The following is a 19,122-nucleotide window of genomic DNA, read 5'->3' as shown; positions in this document are numbered from 1 at the left end:
GTGCGGGGACGACAGGAGTGACAGAGGAGGAGGGGACAAGTGGTAGGGGCGGTGACGAGGGCGGAACGGACTCGTATTCCGAGCCTGAGTCAGCGCCGAACCTAGCAATCTTGTCCGGTTGATCCCGTAGAGAGTTTCTTCTGCTGTAAGGGCAACCCCGGAGGCCTGAGATCAAGGTCCTAGCAGGGGAGGATCCAAAGAGTGAATAACAGTAAGCAAATACAAAGGAAGCTGACCTAGCAGGGGAGGATCCAAAGAGAAGAAACTCTAAGGGTCCGCCTGCTAGGTAGCTGAACTATATACTGCGCTCTTGACGCGCCAAGGTTGATCGTTGCTCCGTGCAGTATGCCTGCGCCATGTCGCAGGCCAGGTCCCAGGGGGATCGCCAGGCGGGGGCGGTGATGCGATTGATGGTGGTGATGCGATCACCGGAGTCGGAATCGGGTCGATTCCGGGCCGAAAGGGAGGTTCCCCTGACATAATCAAGGAAGTGGGACATGTGCCATAAAAATTGAATAAAATACTATAGTAATGCTTGATTCAATGAGTATTTCACTCATTTGAATTTAAATAATCTGTATGCTAGTGAGTCCCATTTCAGAGTAGTTTCAAATATGAATATAATCACATTTTGATACAATTTCTTCTACCTTGAGTTGTTTAAAAAAGATCTGCCTAATTATAAGTACTACTAGCATTACTGGTTAAGTATAAATAATGATAATTGGTTTCAACTTTAAATGACCAAGGACTTACATGTTTGGCTCAAGTATTGCTAATCAGTTTGTACACCGTTCGTCAGTCTCCCTTGAGTCATACTTATAATAATAATAAAAAAGCTTGTGTCATATCCAAGTTACTTAATTAGCATTGCCCATCAATGACATAAGCCATGACACTCTGCACATGTCTATTACCACGACGGAGCCAGTGTTCCCTCCCGAGCTCGAGAAGAGGATCTTCGAGCTTGCGGCCGCAGGAGACAAGGACATGATGTCCACCTTGGTCCTGGTTGCCCGGCGCGTCCAGTTCTGGTAAGTTTTCTCCCACACAAAGACTTGGCACTTACTGATATTGCAGGATCACCCCACTGCGCTACTGTGTGGAGCTCATTCAAGACGCGGCGGCATGGGCGGCGCTCTGGCAGCGCGTCGAAGCCCTCCCCGACAGCCGCCTGCTGACGCAGTATCTTGCCGTCGATGTGACGACGCGCGATTCTGACACCGTCCCGGACATTGCCCGCACCTTCCCGCATCTGTGCGACCTTGCGGTGTGGGCTGGGGGTGCGGCACCTATGTGGGGCTCCAACCATTTCCGTGTACAAACGTTTGTACACGGTTATAACCGTTTTTATTTTCATTTAGTTTACCATGGTATGTAAATGGTAAATAAATGAAAACAAATGGTTTAAATGGTTATTCCCTGATAACAATAGCAGACATGCTCATAAGTATGTTACTGACCCATTTTGTTCAATTCAGCGGGCCTGTGACCCGTGACCATTTGGCCGAAATGTCCAATTCGGCCGGAGGCCGAACTTTGTGTGACCTCTTACCTAAATGGGAAATTCAGCGCGCCGAAGGCCCGAAATTTTTGAAATCCTTCCCAATCGGGACACTTTGGGACCAAAAGAATGGGCTGTGACCCGTGACCGGCCGAAATATTTCGGCCAAAAAATCCGATGTGACCGTGACCGGCCTAATTGAAGGAAATGGGTCAGTACTACCAGGTATATATCTGGCTACCAAATACATACTAGTGTAGGACATACCTTCTACATAAATATAGATAGTTGTTGCATTTGTAGGCTTCTTCTTGAAGGAATCCATCACATGATCTGGTATCAAATAAGCCAAAGGCAATGAATCTTGCCCTACATGCCCATCTAGAACAGTATTACAAGTGAGAAAATGCCATCTGTCAGTTGAATAAACCTTATAAACTCAAGTATGTACCATAAAATTGTTGATCATTTTATATTATTATATTACCATTTTTAACCATTTTTAAATGGTAATAAACGTTTACTAAATGTTTTCTTACCATTTCCGTTTAGTTTACCTGGAGGTGTAAATGAAAACTAAATAGTTAGAGCCCTACACCTACGCCGGCGGCCATGGAGTCTCTGTGCGCGCTGACTAATCTCCGCCGCCTGGCTCTCAATCCGTGGAGGGCCTTCCAGGAGGGCAGTGACCTCGGCTTCACACCGCTCCCGATGCTCACACATCTCGAGCTCTTTATGAACGCCGCACCGTGGATGACACCGCTGCTCGCCGCGGCCTTCCCCGCGCTAACACATCTCGCGCTCTTCGACTTATGCCACCTGGACGTCATTAAAAGCTTGCTAGAGACACAGCCGCGCCTCGCGGTGCTCGCGTTTGTTTACATGGCCGATCAGGCGTTTTGGGACCACGACCTGCTTAGGGCGCGCCTTGCGGAAGTAGGCGCTGACGATCCTCGTTTTGCGATCGTGGGGTTGACGGACTTTGAATGCGACTGGGAGCGCGGCGCCTGGGGCGGACAAGACTACTGGTGTGTAGCAGAGGAAGACATTGCCCGGAGACGCGCAGAGAAGTTTAAATCACATTCCTGAATACATGGCTGGTGTCCATCCACTGGTCATGAGTGTTTTCTGATACTTACTCGTTAGGATGTAAGCACAAAGTGTTACGATGAGAGATCAATATGTGGCCAAACAAAGGCCAAACATTGTGTTGTCGACTAGCTCCACCTCTGGCAAAGTAGTCCACATCTTCCGACAGCTCCGAGTCGGCCGGTTCACGATTGTCCGACGCCCCGTCCTGAGGCGTCCTCCATGTCACTGTTTACATGCGCAAACACCTCAAGCCTCCGGCCCTGCGTCTCCACAACGGGCCACACGATGTTTGGGGTAAACAACGACGTTATGCGTGCGAGGGCGGGAAATGGCGCGGCAAACATCATCCACGGCTCGATGCACCCAAATTTCTCGAGCCTGAGGTGGGTCAGCCTGAAGAGAGGGGGGCAAATCCCAGGTCGCGCCGGCCCGTAAAAGATTGAGAGGGTTCAATTGTGACGACCACCGGCGATTTGGTATTGAACGTCATTGGCGCTATCATCTGCATGTTGCTCCACAGACAATATATAGACCTACTTAGATCTACGAGGTTCAGGGGTAGGACTGGTCCGAAATGGGCTTATGTAAGGGCATGACAACTTGAAGATACTTAGGTACAGTCCACAAATACTTACTTAAAGTAAAGTCATGAAATCGTTTGTCAATTATGAATGCCCATTTAGTGCCCAGGTTATCCAGCGACTGGCACCTCTGCTTGCGGCGTCAATCTGACTGCATGCCTCCTCTCCGAGCTATCAAAGTCTCCCGTCGCAGAGTGCACCGTCAAGCGATTGTCCCAGACCACCACCGTTCCCGGCTCGTAGCTTGCACGGATATGGAAGTCTGCGCCCTTGGCAATGTGGTCATAGAGAAAGTTGAGGAGATAGTCGCTCTCTTCGCGCTTGAAACCAACAATGTAGCGCGTAAATTGTTGGTTGACATAGAGCGCTTTCTCGCCTGTAACAGGATGAACACGCACGAGCGGATGCTAGCGATAACATTGAGATAAGTTTCGGAGTAAAACAACTTGGAGGACGGACCGCAGTTTGGATAGGTTCGCGCCGCACAGGCCCGTTGTACTTCCGAGAAAAATCAGCCTGCTCGACGGCCGAATGGATGGCTTGAAGACCCTCAAGACGCTTCTGAAACTCTGGCGAAAGTCGCTTGTATGCCTCGACCTGTGAGATGAAGAGGGTGGCGCCAGCAGCACCCGAGGGCTTGATTTAGGTCAGATTGGGTTTACAACATACGGATGATGGCACAAACCTGCTCCAACATGAAGAAGAAGGTCGTGCCCGGGGGCTGTTTCTCATAAGACTGCGCAAACACTTGTTAGCCTCTAAGTATCGAATGGAAAATCCAGGGCAACGCACGACATCAGAGTGCCAGCCCGTCCTATTAGCTCGCTCGTTCCGCCGCTCCTCAAAACGATCATGCGCTTCGTCGCGATACACGACATGGAATTCCGGATAGCCTTTCACATTGCCCGACGTAGGATGGCGGTGGATTGGACCATAGTGTCTGTGTGGCCGTAAGTCAATGAAATGGAGAGGCAACAAGACAGACTGGGTAATCTCAATTTGCCTGTCCGCCGCAAGGTCCTTGAAATCCTGGTCTCGGAAAACCAAGACCTTTCTTTCTGCTGCATACAACGCGAGCTCATCTAGTCCTTCCTTGGAGAGTTGAGAGATCTGTACGCCCCGGATTTCAGTGCCGAGGTAGGGGCTTATGTCGCGGGTGGCCGTGTTTGGGCCAAGCAGGTTGGGTTTGGCTGGGTCAGCACGGAGACCAGGGTCAGAGTGGTCTTTATAACAGTGTTAGAGGGCTAGCGGTAATTGAGGTCGGGCAGTAAGCGCACCGAATAGTTGGAGCGGCGCAAATTTCTCCTCAGTGTCGAAGTAAGGATAGTAGAAGGGGTATGACGGTCCGTTCTTCAAGTCGACCTGACCAGCTGGGTCAGTAACAACGTCCTGAGCAGCTATGTAAAGACACACCTCCTTCTTAATGCTGTTGATGATACCCTCCCTGGTCGTCGACAACGCCTCCGAAGGCAATTCAGATACGGATGGGGCCATGGCAGGGCTCCAAATTCGCAGCGATGGGTGTTTCCTTATCTCGCGCTTTTATTTTGGGACGCTTCAAAATGCCGCGGCGGCATGGCGAGAGGATGCTGCCACTGCTGGGTCAAATGTCCAGGGGAGGTCCCGGGGAACAAATGGGAAACCTGCGAGATTTGAGGCGAGGATGGCGCCATGTTGTCCAATACTTAGGCTGTGCCTGAGGTACTCGAGGAGCGGGCAGCAATTCAGGGTAGGTTGGTTTTGCGTGCTTTTTCAGTGGTAAAGTGGTGCACGACCGGTGCGACGAGGAGAAAAGCAGATGAGTGTCACGCAAATAGCCTACTTTTGCATCCAAAAATCTGGGACATCAAATGATTTGATTTGCTCCACAAGTTACCGTGAACGACGAAATGAGTACGTATGCAAGTCCAAAGTGCGATAGACTGGTTAGAGCATCATTCAATCAAAGTAGGTATCATGGTGCCATTGAACTATCTTCACCCTCGCTTGTTAATAATCCGCCCAGCAAAAGCCCATATCTCGACCGGAGGAGACGTTCGGTGCACATGGGTGTCGAGCAGTTCCTTGACGGCTGCCTCCTGTGATATCTATAGTCCAAGACTTGTATCGACTGCAGGTTGCAACAGACTTCAAGTTGACACGAACCTCCTTGAGACTTAAAGCGTTGTCCTAAAGAGATCATATGAATTGTCGAACCATTCTCAAACTCCTCAAGACTGACCAGGTACTCTCCGATGAGGACGAAAATCCCATCTGAGTGTTGTCCTTTCAATTGGCGATGGGTCGCCGATACATCGGGTATTGTCATCGGCTCGTACTGCGTGTTTGCTCAGTCCACCTTGTCAGACACGCAGTCCTTGTGAACGCACCATCTCATATTTGAAGATACTATTGCCAACTTTAGACATATTGACATACTTGGTGCTGAAAAGATTCAAATCATCGGAGATTTTGGCCTTGGCTTGAGCGTCGAATTCGTTCCCGATCACCTTGAGAACCACAATTCCAGCGCCCGGCGAGCGTTCGTTGCGCTCGCTGGGAGGAGCTTGGCCAACATTGGGAGCCGCGTTGACATGCTTTGTTACACTGGCGGCGAATGCGGTGCAGTTGCCCAAATAACCAAAGCTCTTGTCTCCTTCGGCAAGGATGCGATGGAAGTCGGGATTCTGTATAAACTGGAGTGGTTTTGGTGCTAATAAGGGTCATCGACAGCTGAATTGAAATGCTCTTACCTCCAGACGACTGGTGTTGCTCTAAATGGAACAGGGACTTGTCGTTAGGTCGTGTATGAAGTGTTTGCCAAAAATGATGGACAAACCTGGAACTCGAACCGAAGCAGAACACAAATGGGCGGTGGAATGAGGCCGAGATTCTTCATTTCTTCATCGACGAGTTCATTTGGAACAAACTAAACAATACCAATATGAGTCGTGGTGAGAGACCACCGTGGGAATCGGACGGCATACTTACTATGTCGAGTTTCGTGATTCCTTTGCTGGTGGGGAGAGCGAGGTAGGAGTCCACTAAAACCTCGGTTTGTGCGACGAAGGACTTTTGTGAGACATTTGGCGGCGCGACATGGATGGTGATCTCCATAGCCACATCGAGAGAGAGCTTGACGGGGAAATGAGCCATGTTGGGAATGAGGATACGACGGTGAAGCTCGTGGCCATACTGACTTATATAGATATGGCGGGCTGTAGAAGCAAGGGGGAAGATGGAAAACATCATGTCGGTCATGCGACTGCTAGTGTAATCTGAGAGCCTGAGAGAGCTTATTCAAGGGTCCATATAAGCAGTAACTTTCCTGAATCATATATGCTGTGCTCTGGATAAGCGCTTGCCCCGGTGTACAGTATCCACTTGAGGTTCAAACCGGTTACCGTTCAATGGAGCAACGCAGAAATTGAAAAGACAACTTGTAGACCATTTCCCGGGCGATTAGATCGTGTGTTGTGGGATTGAAAAGCCATTAGAAGAAAGAAGGACTTGAAGCTGCAATTATCCGCCCAATCGCATAACCGAAGAAGGGTGGAAGGGTCGATGTAAGTCATTTAGACTACCGAGGCGTGCCGCATGGGAAGCAAGGAGCTAGTGACGACACAGCTGGTGAAGTTTCATCCTGTAACCAGAGTCGAGCAGCAGCAAACATTGGTTGGAAACAAGAATATGGTTCGCAGAAAGTCGTCAACGACTGTGACAGGTCGTTGATCCGATTCGGAAAAGTCGCGTGACGCATCATCAACTTCTGATTTTGCATCGATGTAGGGGCTCACTCACCACCTTTGCTCCCCATCTGAGCGCTGATTACCTTCTTAGGGCGGAAGCCACCGCTGCACAGGACGTTGTTACCCACGGCGCTGACTTTGGTTCGCGCAACGGAACCGCTGACGGAAATGGGAGTGGCAGTCCAGCACCTCCGCCACCAGGCCCACCAGAAGGTTTCGCAGCAGGTGGTCCTCCGCAGGCGTATTGGATGTATGGTCCTCCCCCGGGTGGCCCACCATATCCATACCCACCACCGCCACAAACTCAAGCCAGTTCTACTTCGAATGGGCAAAGCCAGCCACAACCGCAATGGATGCCTATGCCATACGGATACCCCAGTCGTCCTGACCAGCCCTTGCCCCCACCTCAGCCCGGTTACTTACCATACGGCATTCCCATTCCCGGCTATCCCCATGCACCACCCCAACCACCTTCTTCAGCGCCTGTCCAAAGCGGCGCAATCACCCTGACAGACGATGCAGACACGAAACTTTCTCATCAAGTCAAGAGACGATGCTTCAACTGCGTAACAACAGACACGAGTAAGCCGTATTGCGGGGTCTATGAAACGAGCTCATCCTCTTTCAAGGTACTTGGCGACGGTCCCAGATTAACCCAGGCAAAGTGGTGCGTAGAATTCTCTTCTGCCTTGTCTTTCTCTGAAAACAGCTTTTGCTAGCTTTGCAACAAATGCGGTCTCTTTGAGCGGACACATAGTCGCAGTCGACCTATGGAATTCCCACATAAAAGAGTTTCGAGGGCTTCGGTGCGTTCTTTATCCATCACTTAACTTTTCTCGTCTCATCTCTATATAGCCGTATCCTGCTCCTGGGACACATGGAGGCCCTTCAGGCGATTCAATTTCAGCCCCGCCCCCAGTAGCAACCCCACCAGCCCCCATGCAATATGCGTACATTCCGCCTCCCCCACTTCCAGGCCCACACTCTGCTTCAGCAGAACAACACCGTACATTCAACGGTCAGCAATATTCTGGAGAAATGTACGCGCCCCCGCCCCCTGCCAACAGTCAGCCAAATGCAAATGGGCCTTACGAATCTATTTCTGCCAGGCCAGCAACAGGAGCGAAGAGGGGCCGGGGTCGACCAAAAGGCAGCGTTGGAAGGGTCAAAGCTGCTGCTGCGGCTGCTGCCGCGGCCGCCTCCGCTCCGAGTGGAAGTGCGGCGGCGTCGAGAAAAAGCCCACGCAAGGGTGCTGAACCCAAAGACGGGCCTTTGGTTGGCGACGGTGATCTGGACGGTGAAGGGGAGGAGGCCAGTCTTAGCGAGCCGGACGATGGCAACGACCGTGACTGGAATGGGCGGGACTAGCTTGGCCAAGCTTATTCATTTCCCCCACTTCGCCGACTCAATGATACGCATCTCTTTACCTTGTGGTCTCGCTATAGTTATTGCCGATAGTCTCGTCTGCTTCGTTTCTTGTCGCATTATAGTTTCGCTTGTCGTTTACCGTACTCCTGATCCTCGATTGTAGCTAGTGCAGTAGCATTAGTTTTGCTATCTATTCAGTAGTTCTATACAGCACTCGTTAGACCATGTAATCAAAGCTGATACTGATCTCATTCGACCTTAGACTTCGTCGCCATTATAGTACTGACCTTCTATGTATTTCCATTGACACTCCCGAATGCATTCACTGTAGTGCTCCAACTATGTGTCTTCCAATGGCGGCTAACTTGAAGGCTATTGGCTGCTGTTACATTGAGTGGGGTGAAACTTCTTAATCTGCGTCTGTCTGTCTGTTTGCCAGTGGATTCCTTAAAAGAAGACATAGTATATCCACAAAAGCATTAGACTGGTCTTGACACACAACGCCCATGGCATTGTGGGGTCGACAAACTAAGTAGTACTGGTTCATTAGAATAATTGGCAATTGTAAGTCCTACTCAATGTCGAAGTCCCAAAGCTTGACCGCTGCCTCTATCGCCCTGGGTTGCTTGCCAAATTTAAGCCTTCTTGCAGTTCTCGCCAAACGTTCCTCTTGATATGCCTGGTCCTCCTCCTCCTCAGAGTTTAATGAATCGCTATCGTCCGAGTCGTTCCAGTGCCGAGAGCCGCCAACGGATACCAATGCCGCACGGGTTGGGTGAAAGGCTACACTCCCGATGGCGTCTAAGAGGATCATCAGACTTGATTTGGGGGGAGCAAATAACTTGAAGATACCTGAATGCGCAGAGAATGTTATCGTAGGCTCTGTCTCTCGTGTCGTCGAAGACTCGGAAACAAACTTAAGGTCTTGGTTTGTAGCGGGTGGAGGGACCTCTGGCGCAACTGCGTTGTTGAGCTGGAATATTGACACGGCGCCTCGCTAGGGACATTCGTCATATTGAAATGTGCATGTTGCGGGCCTACCTCGTCTCCCACCCCAAGATATCTTCCACCGATATCAATATCGAACCAGCGTCGCTGATTAGTTGTCCGCTTTTCTTTCACCACATTACTACTCGCCGTTTTCGAGTAGATGTCGCATGGGACAGCGCCATTAGCGCGGATATCCCATGCATAGACCATAGGGTTCCTTCGAAAAGATGCGTATAGCGTATTTGGATAGAGTGGAGTAAAATGCAACTAGGAAGAGACCGTTCGAGTTAGCTACCGTCCGATGTAAATGAAGATTAGTCGCACCTGTGTTACTCCCGCCGCTGGACCGCCACCGAGGAACATGACTGGCCCAGTATGACCCTCGTCTTCCTCACTAAACAGAGCAATGTTCCCCGTGACAGCAGAAAGGCTGCCGGCAACGAATAGCTCTGAGGAAGGGTGGAAAGCGAGGGCTGAGACAATCCCTGAGACAAATGAGAGACGAAGTAAGGGAAGCAAAGCGAGAGTGAGTACCTTTCAAACCATCTTTGCTCTTCTTCGACGGCGAGGTATGTAGCCGAGTTCCTTCAGCCCCCGGACGAGAGACGTCGAATATCTCAATAGCGGAGTCAAATCCACAATAGAGTCTGGCGAGCTTATGCATTAGCAGGCTGCGGTTGCCACAGTGAATCCTTTACCTTGTCCCAAGGGCATTAAATTCCAGACTGTGTGGCGCTATCTGTCGCTCTCGATGGTCTACTATTGGGTAGGATGCACGAAGCTACATTATTTCAGTCATCACGAATCAAAATCATTTCCATGGTCTTACCCGTCCGTCTGAAGCATCCAGAAGTTTGACAGGGGTTTCCCGCACCGAGGCAGCAAAACAGAATGTCGGAGGGGATAAAGAGGAGGCCGTAGGATACCAGGTATAATCGACAATAGGCGCTGCTTGCGGAAGGTTGGTTGCAGTTATTGAGTGTGGTTGTGGCTCGTTTTGCGGTCGACGAGAAGCGCATATTCGAAAGGACCGTTGCTCGCAGTGAACCAGTAGTGCTGAACCATCATAACACCTGGATGTTCTATGAAATGCAAGGGATATGCAGCACTGTCGGCCGAACAAACCACTTTGCAGACCGAGGGAAGTCTCCCGGCTCAAATTTCTCTATAAGAAATTCTTCGCTAACTGTAGGCGGCTTGGAGAGATGATACACCGGCGGTTTCCATGAGTATTCGGCATCCAGGTCCATGAAATCCGAATTTCGAAGTGGTAGCCGGATAAGGCAGCTCGATCAGTGCTCACGTCAGCGCCCCAAAGAAAATTGCTCTTTCCTCTTGTCCTCTCGGTCCACCCTCATTTGCACCATAACAAAGGGACAAACGAACGCAAGATGAGCGCCAACGTACCAATCAACGCTTCCAACATTACCGCACCAACTCCACAGAACACGCCACTCAACCATGCCCCAATCTCGCAGGGCTTGTCGCGACCAACGGTACCAGACATCTCAGAGGAGCCGGATGCGGAGGTTGCTGAAGAGATCAGCACCCTTGGCGCCGCTGGAGTCCAGAGCGCGATGTTGGGGATGGTCCAAGGGAAGCTCGCTGGCCTTGTCGGTCGTAGCTCTGGATATGTCGAATCACTGCCCGTGCCTGTGCGGAGAAACGTCGAGGGCTTGAAAGGCATTCAGATCAAGCAGACGGAGCTGCAGAACCAGTACAAGAGAGAGTGCTTGGAACTGGAACGAAAGGTATGTGGACACTGCGCTCCCTCTTTTCGTGTTTTTCGCCACTGTGTGTCCAGCCTCGTGCCCAGCACTTGGTGACGATCTCATCGATTGCATCTCTACTCTGTTTTTCCACATTTACTGACTACTCCTTCCACAGTACCTTGAGCTACAAAAGCCTCTCTATGCACGACGCCACGAGATCATCATCGGGACATCGAGCGCTACCACTGAAGAAATCGAAGCGGGAGATGCTGCTGCCAAAGCTGAAGACTCCGACTATGAGTCGGTACCCGCAGCAACGGATGACGATGAAGCCGTCAAAGGCATCCCAGATTTCTGGCTGACTGCGCTGAGGAACCATCCTGGTCTTGCGGAGCTCATCACGGAGCGTGATGCGGAGGCCTTGGCCTATCTCAAGGACATCACATTGAGCTATCTGCCCAAGACAGGCGAGGAGGGTGCGATCTACACTCTTTTTACTGAACTTGGATATACTGATTCGATTTTTAGGCGAATTAGCCGGCAAGCCAGGTTTTACAATTACCTTCCATTGGAACGAAAACCCGTTCTTCACGGACGCAACGCTCACCAAAACCTACATCTACCAGGAAGAGGTTTGTCTTCGTCTGTTCTTCGTTCCTTTTCCACTAACAATTGTGTAGGTCGGATATAGCGGCGACTTCGTGTACGACCGCGCTGTCGGGAGCAAGATTGCATGGAAAGAGGACAAGGACCTTACCCGCGAGTGGGAAATCAAGAAGCAAAGGAATAAAAGTGCGTTTATGTTTTCTGGTTGCTTCCAGTTAGGAGCCTAAGCTCTTGTTAGACACCAACCGCACTCGCCTCGTCCGCAAATCCCACCCGACAGCATCGTTCTTTAACTTCTTCTCCCCTCCGGTTATGCCCAGTGACGAAGACGTAAGATCGTTCATACGAGGATTCGACCCTGGGGCCTGATACTTTTCCCGTTTTAGATCGAGAGCGGCGATGTAGATCCGGATGACCTCGATGAAATTGAAGATAGACTGGAGGTAGACTACCAGGTTGGAGAAGACCTCAAGGAAAAGGTGCGTCGTCTCTTCAAATGACTGTCGTCCCGAAAGCTGACCACAACGATCAGATTATTCCCCGAGCAGTCGACTACTTCACTGGGAAAGCACTAGAATATGAGCTTGTCGACAGCGACGACGAGTTCGATGAAGACGACGATGAAGATGAAGACGAGGAGGGTGACGAATTTGACGAGGTCTGTGTTCTGTCTACTTCTCCCTTTTCCATCCTACAGAGCAATCAGTACTTACCCTTCTAGTAGGACTCGGATAGCGATGATGATGCTCCTGCCCGTCGCATTCCGCCTTCCAAGCGACGTGGTGGTGGCCCTGCTGGTGGATCTGGGTCTGCAAACGTCAACCCCGAAGAGTGCAAACAACAGTGATCTACTCTGCTCCTTTCTACGAAAAGACTTCCCTGTCCCATCCCCGTCTTTAGACCTCCCGTCTCTCCTTAATGAAAAGGTCGAATACTACTCGTCCAATGACCCCTCCTTTCCATGAAAAAATCTCGCCTACATTTGATTGCCTACTTACCTTCTCTGTTTTCTATGCTTACGATTTCTCTCTCTCTTGGCTACGTACTGTACCTTACATGTGTGTTAGTACTAGGAGCGTTGCTATCTTGCTGCTGGCTCGTTGCCAAATCCCTTAGGTAGTCTCGCTTGCAATCCTTGACTTGTGAAGACCATTAGACCCTATACATAAGTATCAATCTTCGCACGCCGGAAGGATGTGCCAAGGATGTGGCTTCCGCAATAGGCAGTCGACCTGCCACTTTGAGAACCGTGACTCACTCTTGTCTTCCACCCAAATTCTCGACACACTTATCCATGCCACCGAAGCCCGCACCCTCTGGCTCCCATGCATCGAACGCGACCGAATTATCCTTTCCAGACGTCCTTCTTCTAGCATCCTCCAGCGGACTCGGCGGCGCAGGCTTGAATTACGCATTCCTCACCGTTTCTGCGTCAAGCCAAAGATCCACGTCTAAAGATGATGCCTCCGCGACGGATGATGAAACAACAAGCTCTGCTTCTTACTCAAGCCAACTCGCCCCGATGATACCAACTTCAAGGCTCGTCATGGATCGAGATGGTCGCATTGTCCATGTTCCCCAGCCTATATGGAATCAAGTCCTTGCAGCGGTCACGGATGCACGGAGGGCAATGCTGCGCGATGGATTGGGCGGGACGTGGAGTCAGGCCACGGAGGTGAGTCCCACATTGGAGGCTGCCCATAAGCAATTACCTGACCGAAGGCACTAGTAGATGTCCTGCCCAACGGACCATTTCTTCGACCTGGCGCCGGAGGAGGGACAGTCTGGACTTATCTGCTTCCGCCTTACTGCACATATGACTGAAAGGGTTGTGGGCAAAGCCGCATTTGGGGCGGGGGAAATTTTGCATTATCCACTAGACGGGCAAGAGCCACGAGTGGTGGAAGGGATTCCGACGGTCCTACTGAAGGTGAGCTCCTTTTCCGTTGGCATTTTTTCCCAACTTGAACTCCAAATTCAAATCAATCATTGTCAGCTCCAGTGGACATGCGATACGATTATGCAGCAGTTACTGCCCGTTCGTGCTAAGATATATCTTCATGGTAAGGTGCTCCTGTTGGATTAATCCATCATACTCACCCAGAGCTCGACAGATTACGAACGTGATGCGTTTGAGATCGACCTGGAAACGCGCAACACTATTAACGCAATGTGTTCTGCTGTTCGAATGCACGCAGCAGTCTTGCTACCAGGGGAAGACGATGAGCTCTGACTGCTGGAGAAGTGGTTAACTCGAAGGGTGCCGACCGAACGACTGGGTTTCATGCCACAAGCAGTAACCGGCTCAGACTTACTCGGAGAGGCGTGGAATTGGTCGGACGCTGTGGAGTGGAAGCACCCTAATTATTAGGGGTAACGAGTCCAAACAACCATGTTCAGTGGCAGGCTACCTTTTCCCTCGAGCCTTTTTTTTGTTGTTGCACTCAAGACTGTAATTATCATTCCAATCGGTATCGAGTCGAACGATCAAGAAAGAAGCAAGTCAAGAGATGGAAGTCCTTGCTCGAACGATTCGAAGCTCGTCAACTAACGGCAAACGACGCGCGAGCTATCCGGAAGATACCCGCCCACGCGATGCGCGAGAAAATTCATTGACTGCCAGGAATAGATTGCAAGAGCGAGTAGGGTCAGGATACACAGCGGAGATAAGGCATGCGGTAGCAGCAACAGTTGCGATCTGTCTGCGACCGCGAGACATTATCATTCATGCAGACGCGTTGTGACTTGTACGCCCGGACCGAGAGGATAATAAACACTAAGCTTGATTTGCTTGCTTGAGAGAATGAACTTGTGAATTTGCAACATCCAGAAATAGGGCTGGCCCTATTTGCGCTCGAAATAGTCGCGTTGCGGTTTCCTCCAAGACCCGGTGCCGGTAGAGTATGCCCTGAAATTCGTTGCTGTGTTGGGCGAGGTAAACCACTGCTGTTATATGGTCTTCACGTTTACTGTTGATCGTTATAGCGTCTCCTGGAGAGTTTCAAGTTGAAGTAGGCCAGCTGAGCACCAAAACGAGGACTATTCCATGTTATCAGCAAACAAGGCAATGGATATAATGTTATTGTAACGCAAGACAACGCGCCTTCGCAACAAAAATGTGAGGCTAAGGAGCGCAACCGAGTGGCCGACGCGATCAACCCCGACTTTGGGAGCCCAAACCCCGATTCTTGGAGTCAAGCACCGACGCTAAACTCCACTACGAGCATACCGAGCTTATCATGATGACAGTGGAAATAGACGTCAGTAGGTGTATTTTTTGTGTCGACCCTCCAATGACAGGGCGGCTGTTTGTCGGCAGAAGCGCAAAGGTTCACAAGCTACGGATCGTGCTGCGAGAATGGTAGACAGCGAGGGAAGTTTCGGCACCTTGATAGACCAGAACGTGGGAGGGCACATTGTTTTAAGCTGTGAAAGAAGCGCTTCTGCAGGGCGAACCAGGACGTGGGCTATGGCGAAGTTATGTCATTCGAGTGGTCGCCGTCGAACTTGAAAATGTTGAGGAGAATGGATGAGACTCATTATGAGAGGAGCAGTGCCAGTGCTTGGGAGCGATTTAGGCGAAATAGGACGTTTTCAAGCCATCTCGGTTCTGCTTGAAAGATTCGGACGGCAGATTGGAGTCATCGAGTAGGTTTTTCCCTCGTACTGTGAGAAGATTTTCTTGCCCGGTCTGCCTCGGATACTGTCTGCAGCGATAGGAAGCATTCAGTTGCCGTCTGTAGAGACCCCTTCGAAGACACTCACCGTGTTAATTTGGCTTTGTATATTCCCAGAATCCCAACTTGAGTACCACTGGTGGACTGGAGTAAGTACTTGGTATCTTGCCACTGTACTCCGAGTCCGGGCTGGTTTCTACAGCGGGTTGGTTGTTTCCATTGGATCAGACCATCTTTTGAGTCCCGACAGAGACAGCTGAAGGCCTGACGTGTGATCCCGCGCATGAGCTCCAGTGTGGGCATTCACGTTGAAGACGCACCAGAGGAAAGGCATGTTGGGCAACGCAAGGCAACGCATCATGATTGTGACGGACGCCAAATTTCTTTCCACTTTACCACAATGTCAACCACCGCTTCCGGGTCGCTCGACAAGGCACCCGAGTTGACCCACACCCAGCTGTCGGATGTTCAGGCGCACTCCACCTCATCACGCCCTCAACCCGTCCAATAGAGCCCGGAGAGAACACTGACCAATATCCAAAGCGACGGTCCCGAAAATACCCGCCCAATCTTATTCCCTTTCCTTCCCACCAGTGGCATTATCCGGGTTTCAAGACACGATATTGCTTGTTTTCACCTGTGTTGCAGCTTCCCACCTCCAAAACGCCAGCGCCGTGTGAGCGGTAGCGAATGGGTAAGTCTTGGGTCCCCCCCGAAATCTCTTGCCAGACATTGGCTCGGGCAGCTACAGCTCCCGGAACGCGTTCAGCCTCGCTTTTTGCGGTTTTCTCTGGGATGGGAGGGTATAAAGGGAGGGCAGCGTCGACTACAATCCTCAGGCTAAGGCGTCTCTACCACCTGAACCCCCCGGAACCGGAATCTCAATGGCTTTCAAGACTCTCTCCAACATCGTCCTCCTCGCGGCCTCTCTTCGAGTTGCCAGTGGTAAGCGATATCTCCGTACCATAAAGATTTACCTGACGGCCTTTTAGCTGCGCTCACCAAGCGTGTCACTTGCTCAACCGGTCAAGTCACCGCAAACGCTGCCTGCTGCGCCCTCTTCCCCGTTGTCGACGACCTCATCGAAAACCTTTTCGACGGCGGAGAGTGTGGCGAGGAGACACACGAGTCTTTGCGGTTGACCTTCCACGATGCTATCGGTCTTTCCCCCACTCTTGGCGGTGGAGGCGCTGATGGTAGGTCGTCAATTATCTCGATAACATCCTTCTCAACTCCATTCCTAGGCTCTATCTTCACGTTCGCGGACACTGAGGTCAACTTCCCGGCCAACGCTGGTATCGACGACATCGTTGACGCCCAGACGCCGTTCATTGAGAAGTGGAACGCAACCCTTACCCCCGGTGACTTCATCCAGCTGGCCGGTGCTGTTGCTGTCAGCAACTGCCCTGGTGCCCCCCGTCTCCAGTTCTTGATGGGTCGTCCTGTCGCCAAGGCTCCCTCGCCGATTGGTCTTGTCCCCGAGCCGCAAGACTCGCTCGACAAGATTCTCCAGCGCTTCAAGGAGGTCAACTTCTCCCCCGCCGAGGTGGTGGCATTGCTTGCCTCGTATGTTACTCTCTCTTGACATTGCGCTGTTTGTTGACCCAATCTGCTAGCCACACTATTGCGGCTGCTGACTTGGTTGACCCCTCGGTATGTTTCCTCACCTGTTCCTCGGTTCCGTTCGCTCATACTTTGCTCAGATTCCGGGGTATGTCCTCATTAACCCTCGTCTTATTTCACTCTAAACCGACCCAGAACCCCGTTCTCCTCCACTCCTTCGATCTTCGACACCCAGTTCTTCATTGAGACCCAGCTCCGTGGCGTACTGTTCCCTGGGTACGATATCCTCTCTCTACCTGGGGCAGCCTACTTCATCATTATATAGTACTGGTGGACACCAGGGTGAAGTCGAGTCGCCCCTCAAGGGAGAGATCCGCCTCAACTCTGACTCCGAGCTCGCACGAGGTCTGTTCAGCTCGTGAGCACAGAGATCGTAATTTAACACATTTGGCTACAGACTCCCGCACGGCCTGCACCTTCCAATCCTTTGCCAGTGCGTTCGCCTTCTCCACTGTATACCCGGGTTGAATCTCATTTAATTTTTTAGCTAACCAGAACGCCATGGCCAACGCGTTCAAGGCAGCAATGGCGAAGCTGGCCGTCATCGGACAGAACACCGCGAAGATGATCGACTGCTCCGACGTCATCCCCGTCCCCAAGCCCGTCGTCGGCAAGCCCCATCTGCCCGCCGGCAAGACCATGAACGATGTCGAGCAGGCGGTAAGCACATCGCTTCTCCCATACAGCACCATCTGACACTTGCATTAGTGTGGCACTGCCCCATTCCCGGCGCTCACTGCCGACCCCGGCCCAGCCACCTCCGTCGCTCCTGTGTAAGTTGCTTCATCCCATCCTACTGTGCTTTCGAGCTGAGACGTGCTTTAGCCCACCCTCGTAAATTTATTGATAGACCTAAATTTATCTATCCACGCGGGGTTCGTTGCTGCGCTGGATGTCGTTGACTGTTATCTCTCTCTTAGCCGCCTGTATTCGCATCACCTACATACACTGAATCGATTCAATTTCACTCGCTTCTTCAATTGTGTGGCTTAAATCTTCTTTCGTTTCCCTTCAGCTCGGTAGTAGAGCTGGTACACGCAGACTCGAAATAAGCAGCCTGAGCTGCAGGGCAAGCAAAAGGCAAGTGCCTCCAGATACTAAAAATGAATTTGCACAAAAAAAATCTTAGATATCCCGCAACCGTGGCCATCGGTTCGCTGAAACTCAATACTCCTGGGCCACTGCCACTGTTGTCGTTAGCAACAAAAGAAAAAGAAGGCGAAAAGGGGAACATACGAAAAGCAAAAGAAAGATCAGGCTCTGAGACTGGGACTGTGGGGCTATTTAATATTATGAATGCTTGATTTATCTGGAATTGATATTGATGAAGAGAGCCTCAAGTTGGACTCCCAAGGAAAAACAGCCAGTGATCATTTTACACGGTGAAAATAAGATACCTTTATATGTGCAGGCTGCAAAAGTTGGCACAGATTCCTGTCTCTTCGTACAGCTTAGCACAAGATAGAAAATTTGGGAATATTCCCCCTGGTTGGGGCCAACTTGTTATGCATCTAGCTAGGTAACACATAACCTAGACAGATAATCAAAATACTGCACTACTTCAATCAATTCTGCATGTTATGGTCTTGGTCAACTGGCAATAATACTGATTTTTCAGATTCTCATAGCAATCCTTTTTGATTCCATCAAAATCAGTGATCTAGCTGAATTGAATGAGATAGTAACATAGTATTTTTTTAAAAATGATTTCTTCTTCTTTTGAGGTTCAAATAATCCAAAATACTGCAGAACAAATTTCAATACTCAGAAATGAAAATCCAAATAAGTGTTCCCTCAGAAATTTGGAAGGGGGTATCAACATACTTATCTTAGATGAGCTAATATATATAGAGAGAAAATAATATTAATGTACTTTCTTGATTTGCAGGATTTATGACATAGGGTTTCTGGTATGAGGCACTCTTGTATTGCTCTTGTGCTAGGATGCAGATGGTTCCAAGAGCTAAAAAGGGGTTCCCCTGACAAGTATTGGTTTTTTTTGGTTCAAAACCAATATTTTTATATGAAACACAAGTGGGCGGAAACCATGTTTGTCAGGTTGTCAGGTCGCCGGTGTTCATCAGGTGTCATCCCATTGCAGCTCCTTGATGTAATTTAAGGCTTCTCACAAGTGTCACGGATAAATACCTGTTCTGATATTTTCGTCAGTTGCCCGGAGAATGATGAAGATGTTGACTTAAACGGGCTCCATGCAGCAGCAAGCGGCAGCTCCCAGCAGGG

At 50.4% G+C, this 19,122-nt stretch overlaps 7 protein-coding genes across 7 annotated transcripts; 5 read left to right on the top strand and 2 right to left on the bottom strand.

Moving 5' to 3' along the window:
• Positions 1 to 2,161: 2,161 nt before the first annotated feature.
• Positions 2,162 to 2,593, top strand: MIND_00582800 (uncharacterized protein; the record flags this gene model as incomplete). The annotated part of the gene is made up of 1 exon (XM_037362587.1): positions 2,162 to 2,593. The coding sequence occupies exon 1, from the start codon at positions 2,216 to 2,218 to the stop codon at positions 2,591 to 2,593; it is 378 nt and encodes a 125-aa protein (XP_037220508.1). The 5' UTR covers positions 2,162 to 2,215.
• Positions 2,594 to 3,287: 694 nt separating this feature from the next.
• MIND_00582700 (Alpha-ketoglutarate-dependent taurine dioxygenase) lies at positions 3,288 to 4,671 on the bottom strand (the record flags this gene model as incomplete). Its single annotated transcript, XM_037362586.1, has 7 exons — positions 3,288 to 3,584; positions 3,637 to 3,813; positions 3,863 to 3,913; positions 3,970 to 4,117; positions 4,163 to 4,400; positions 4,455 to 4,539; positions 4,591 to 4,671. 7 exons carry the CDS (start codon positions 4,669 to 4,671, stop codon positions 3,288 to 3,290), a joined length of 1,077 nt encoding a protein of 358 aa, XP_037220507.1.
• Positions 4,672 to 6,753: 2,082 nt separating this feature from the next.
• On the top strand, positions 6,754 to 8,273 carry MIND_00582600 (Gata transcription factor; the record flags this gene model as incomplete). The annotated part of the gene is made up of 6 exons (XM_037362585.1): positions 6,754 to 6,849; positions 6,904 to 6,941; positions 6,997 to 7,487; positions 7,535 to 7,572; positions 7,625 to 7,711; positions 7,761 to 8,273. 6 exons carry the CDS (start codon positions 6,754 to 6,756, stop codon positions 8,271 to 8,273), a joined length of 1,263 nt encoding a protein of 420 aa, XP_037220506.1.
• A 571-nt stretch (positions 8,274 to 8,844) lies between these two features.
• MIND_00582500 (uncharacterized protein) lies at positions 8,845 to 10,546 on the bottom strand (the record flags this gene model as incomplete). The annotated part of the gene is made up of 8 exons (XM_037362584.1): positions 10,389 to 10,546; positions 10,093 to 10,336; positions 9,962 to 10,044; positions 9,798 to 9,910; positions 9,588 to 9,748; positions 9,315 to 9,530; positions 9,126 to 9,270; positions 8,845 to 9,074 (listed from the first exon to the last, which is right to left on the bottom strand). The coding sequence occupies exons 1-8, from the start codon at positions 10,511 to 10,513 to the stop codon at positions 8,845 to 8,847; spliced, it is 1,317 nt and encodes a 438-aa protein (XP_037220505.1). The 5' UTR covers positions 10,514 to 10,546.
• Positions 10,489 to 12,428, top strand: MIND_00582400 (NAP-domain-containing protein; the record flags this gene model as incomplete). The annotated part of the gene is made up of 9 exons (XM_037362583.1): positions 10,489 to 10,507; positions 10,560 to 11,014; positions 11,151 to 11,451; positions 11,504 to 11,607; positions 11,656 to 11,767; positions 11,820 to 11,911; positions 11,968 to 12,060; positions 12,114 to 12,239; positions 12,306 to 12,428. The coding sequence occupies 9 exons, from the start codon at positions 10,489 to 10,491 to the stop codon at positions 12,426 to 12,428; spliced, it is 1,425 nt and encodes a 474-aa protein (XP_037220504.1).
• A 447-nt stretch (positions 12,429 to 12,875) lies between these two features.
• Positions 12,876 to 13,814, top strand: MIND_00582300 (uncharacterized protein; the record flags this gene model as incomplete). The annotated part of the gene is made up of 4 exons (XM_037362582.1): positions 12,876 to 13,256; positions 13,314 to 13,511; positions 13,578 to 13,644; positions 13,696 to 13,814. 4 exons carry the CDS (start codon positions 12,876 to 12,878, stop codon positions 13,812 to 13,814), a joined length of 765 nt encoding a protein of 254 aa, XP_037220503.1.
• A 2,328-nt stretch (positions 13,815 to 16,142) lies between these two features.
• Positions 16,143 to 17,719, top strand: MIND_00582200 (Peroxidase; the record flags this gene model as incomplete). The annotated part of the gene is made up of 11 exons (XM_037362581.1): positions 16,143 to 16,203; positions 16,251 to 16,454; positions 16,503 to 16,824; positions 16,875 to 16,911; positions 16,962 to 16,969; positions 17,017 to 17,097; positions 17,147 to 17,226; positions 17,279 to 17,314; positions 17,369 to 17,541; positions 17,590 to 17,654; positions 17,707 to 17,719. The coding sequence occupies 11 exons, from the start codon at positions 16,143 to 16,145 to the stop codon at positions 17,717 to 17,719; spliced, it is 1,080 nt and encodes a 359-aa protein (XP_037220502.1).
• Positions 17,720 to 19,122: the final 1,403 nt, after the last annotated feature.

This window comes from Mycena indigotica, assembly GCF_014461135.1.
Source record: "Mycena indigotica strain 171206Taipei chromosome Unknown Mind.scaff0005, whole genome shotgun sequence".
Classification (NCBI taxonomy): Eukaryota; Fungi; Basidiomycota; class Agaricomycetes; order Agaricales; family Mycenaceae; genus Mycena; species Mycena indigotica.
The sequence above is the reverse complement of the archived record's forward strand: the minus strand, read 5'-3'. Positions and strand labels throughout refer to the sequence as shown.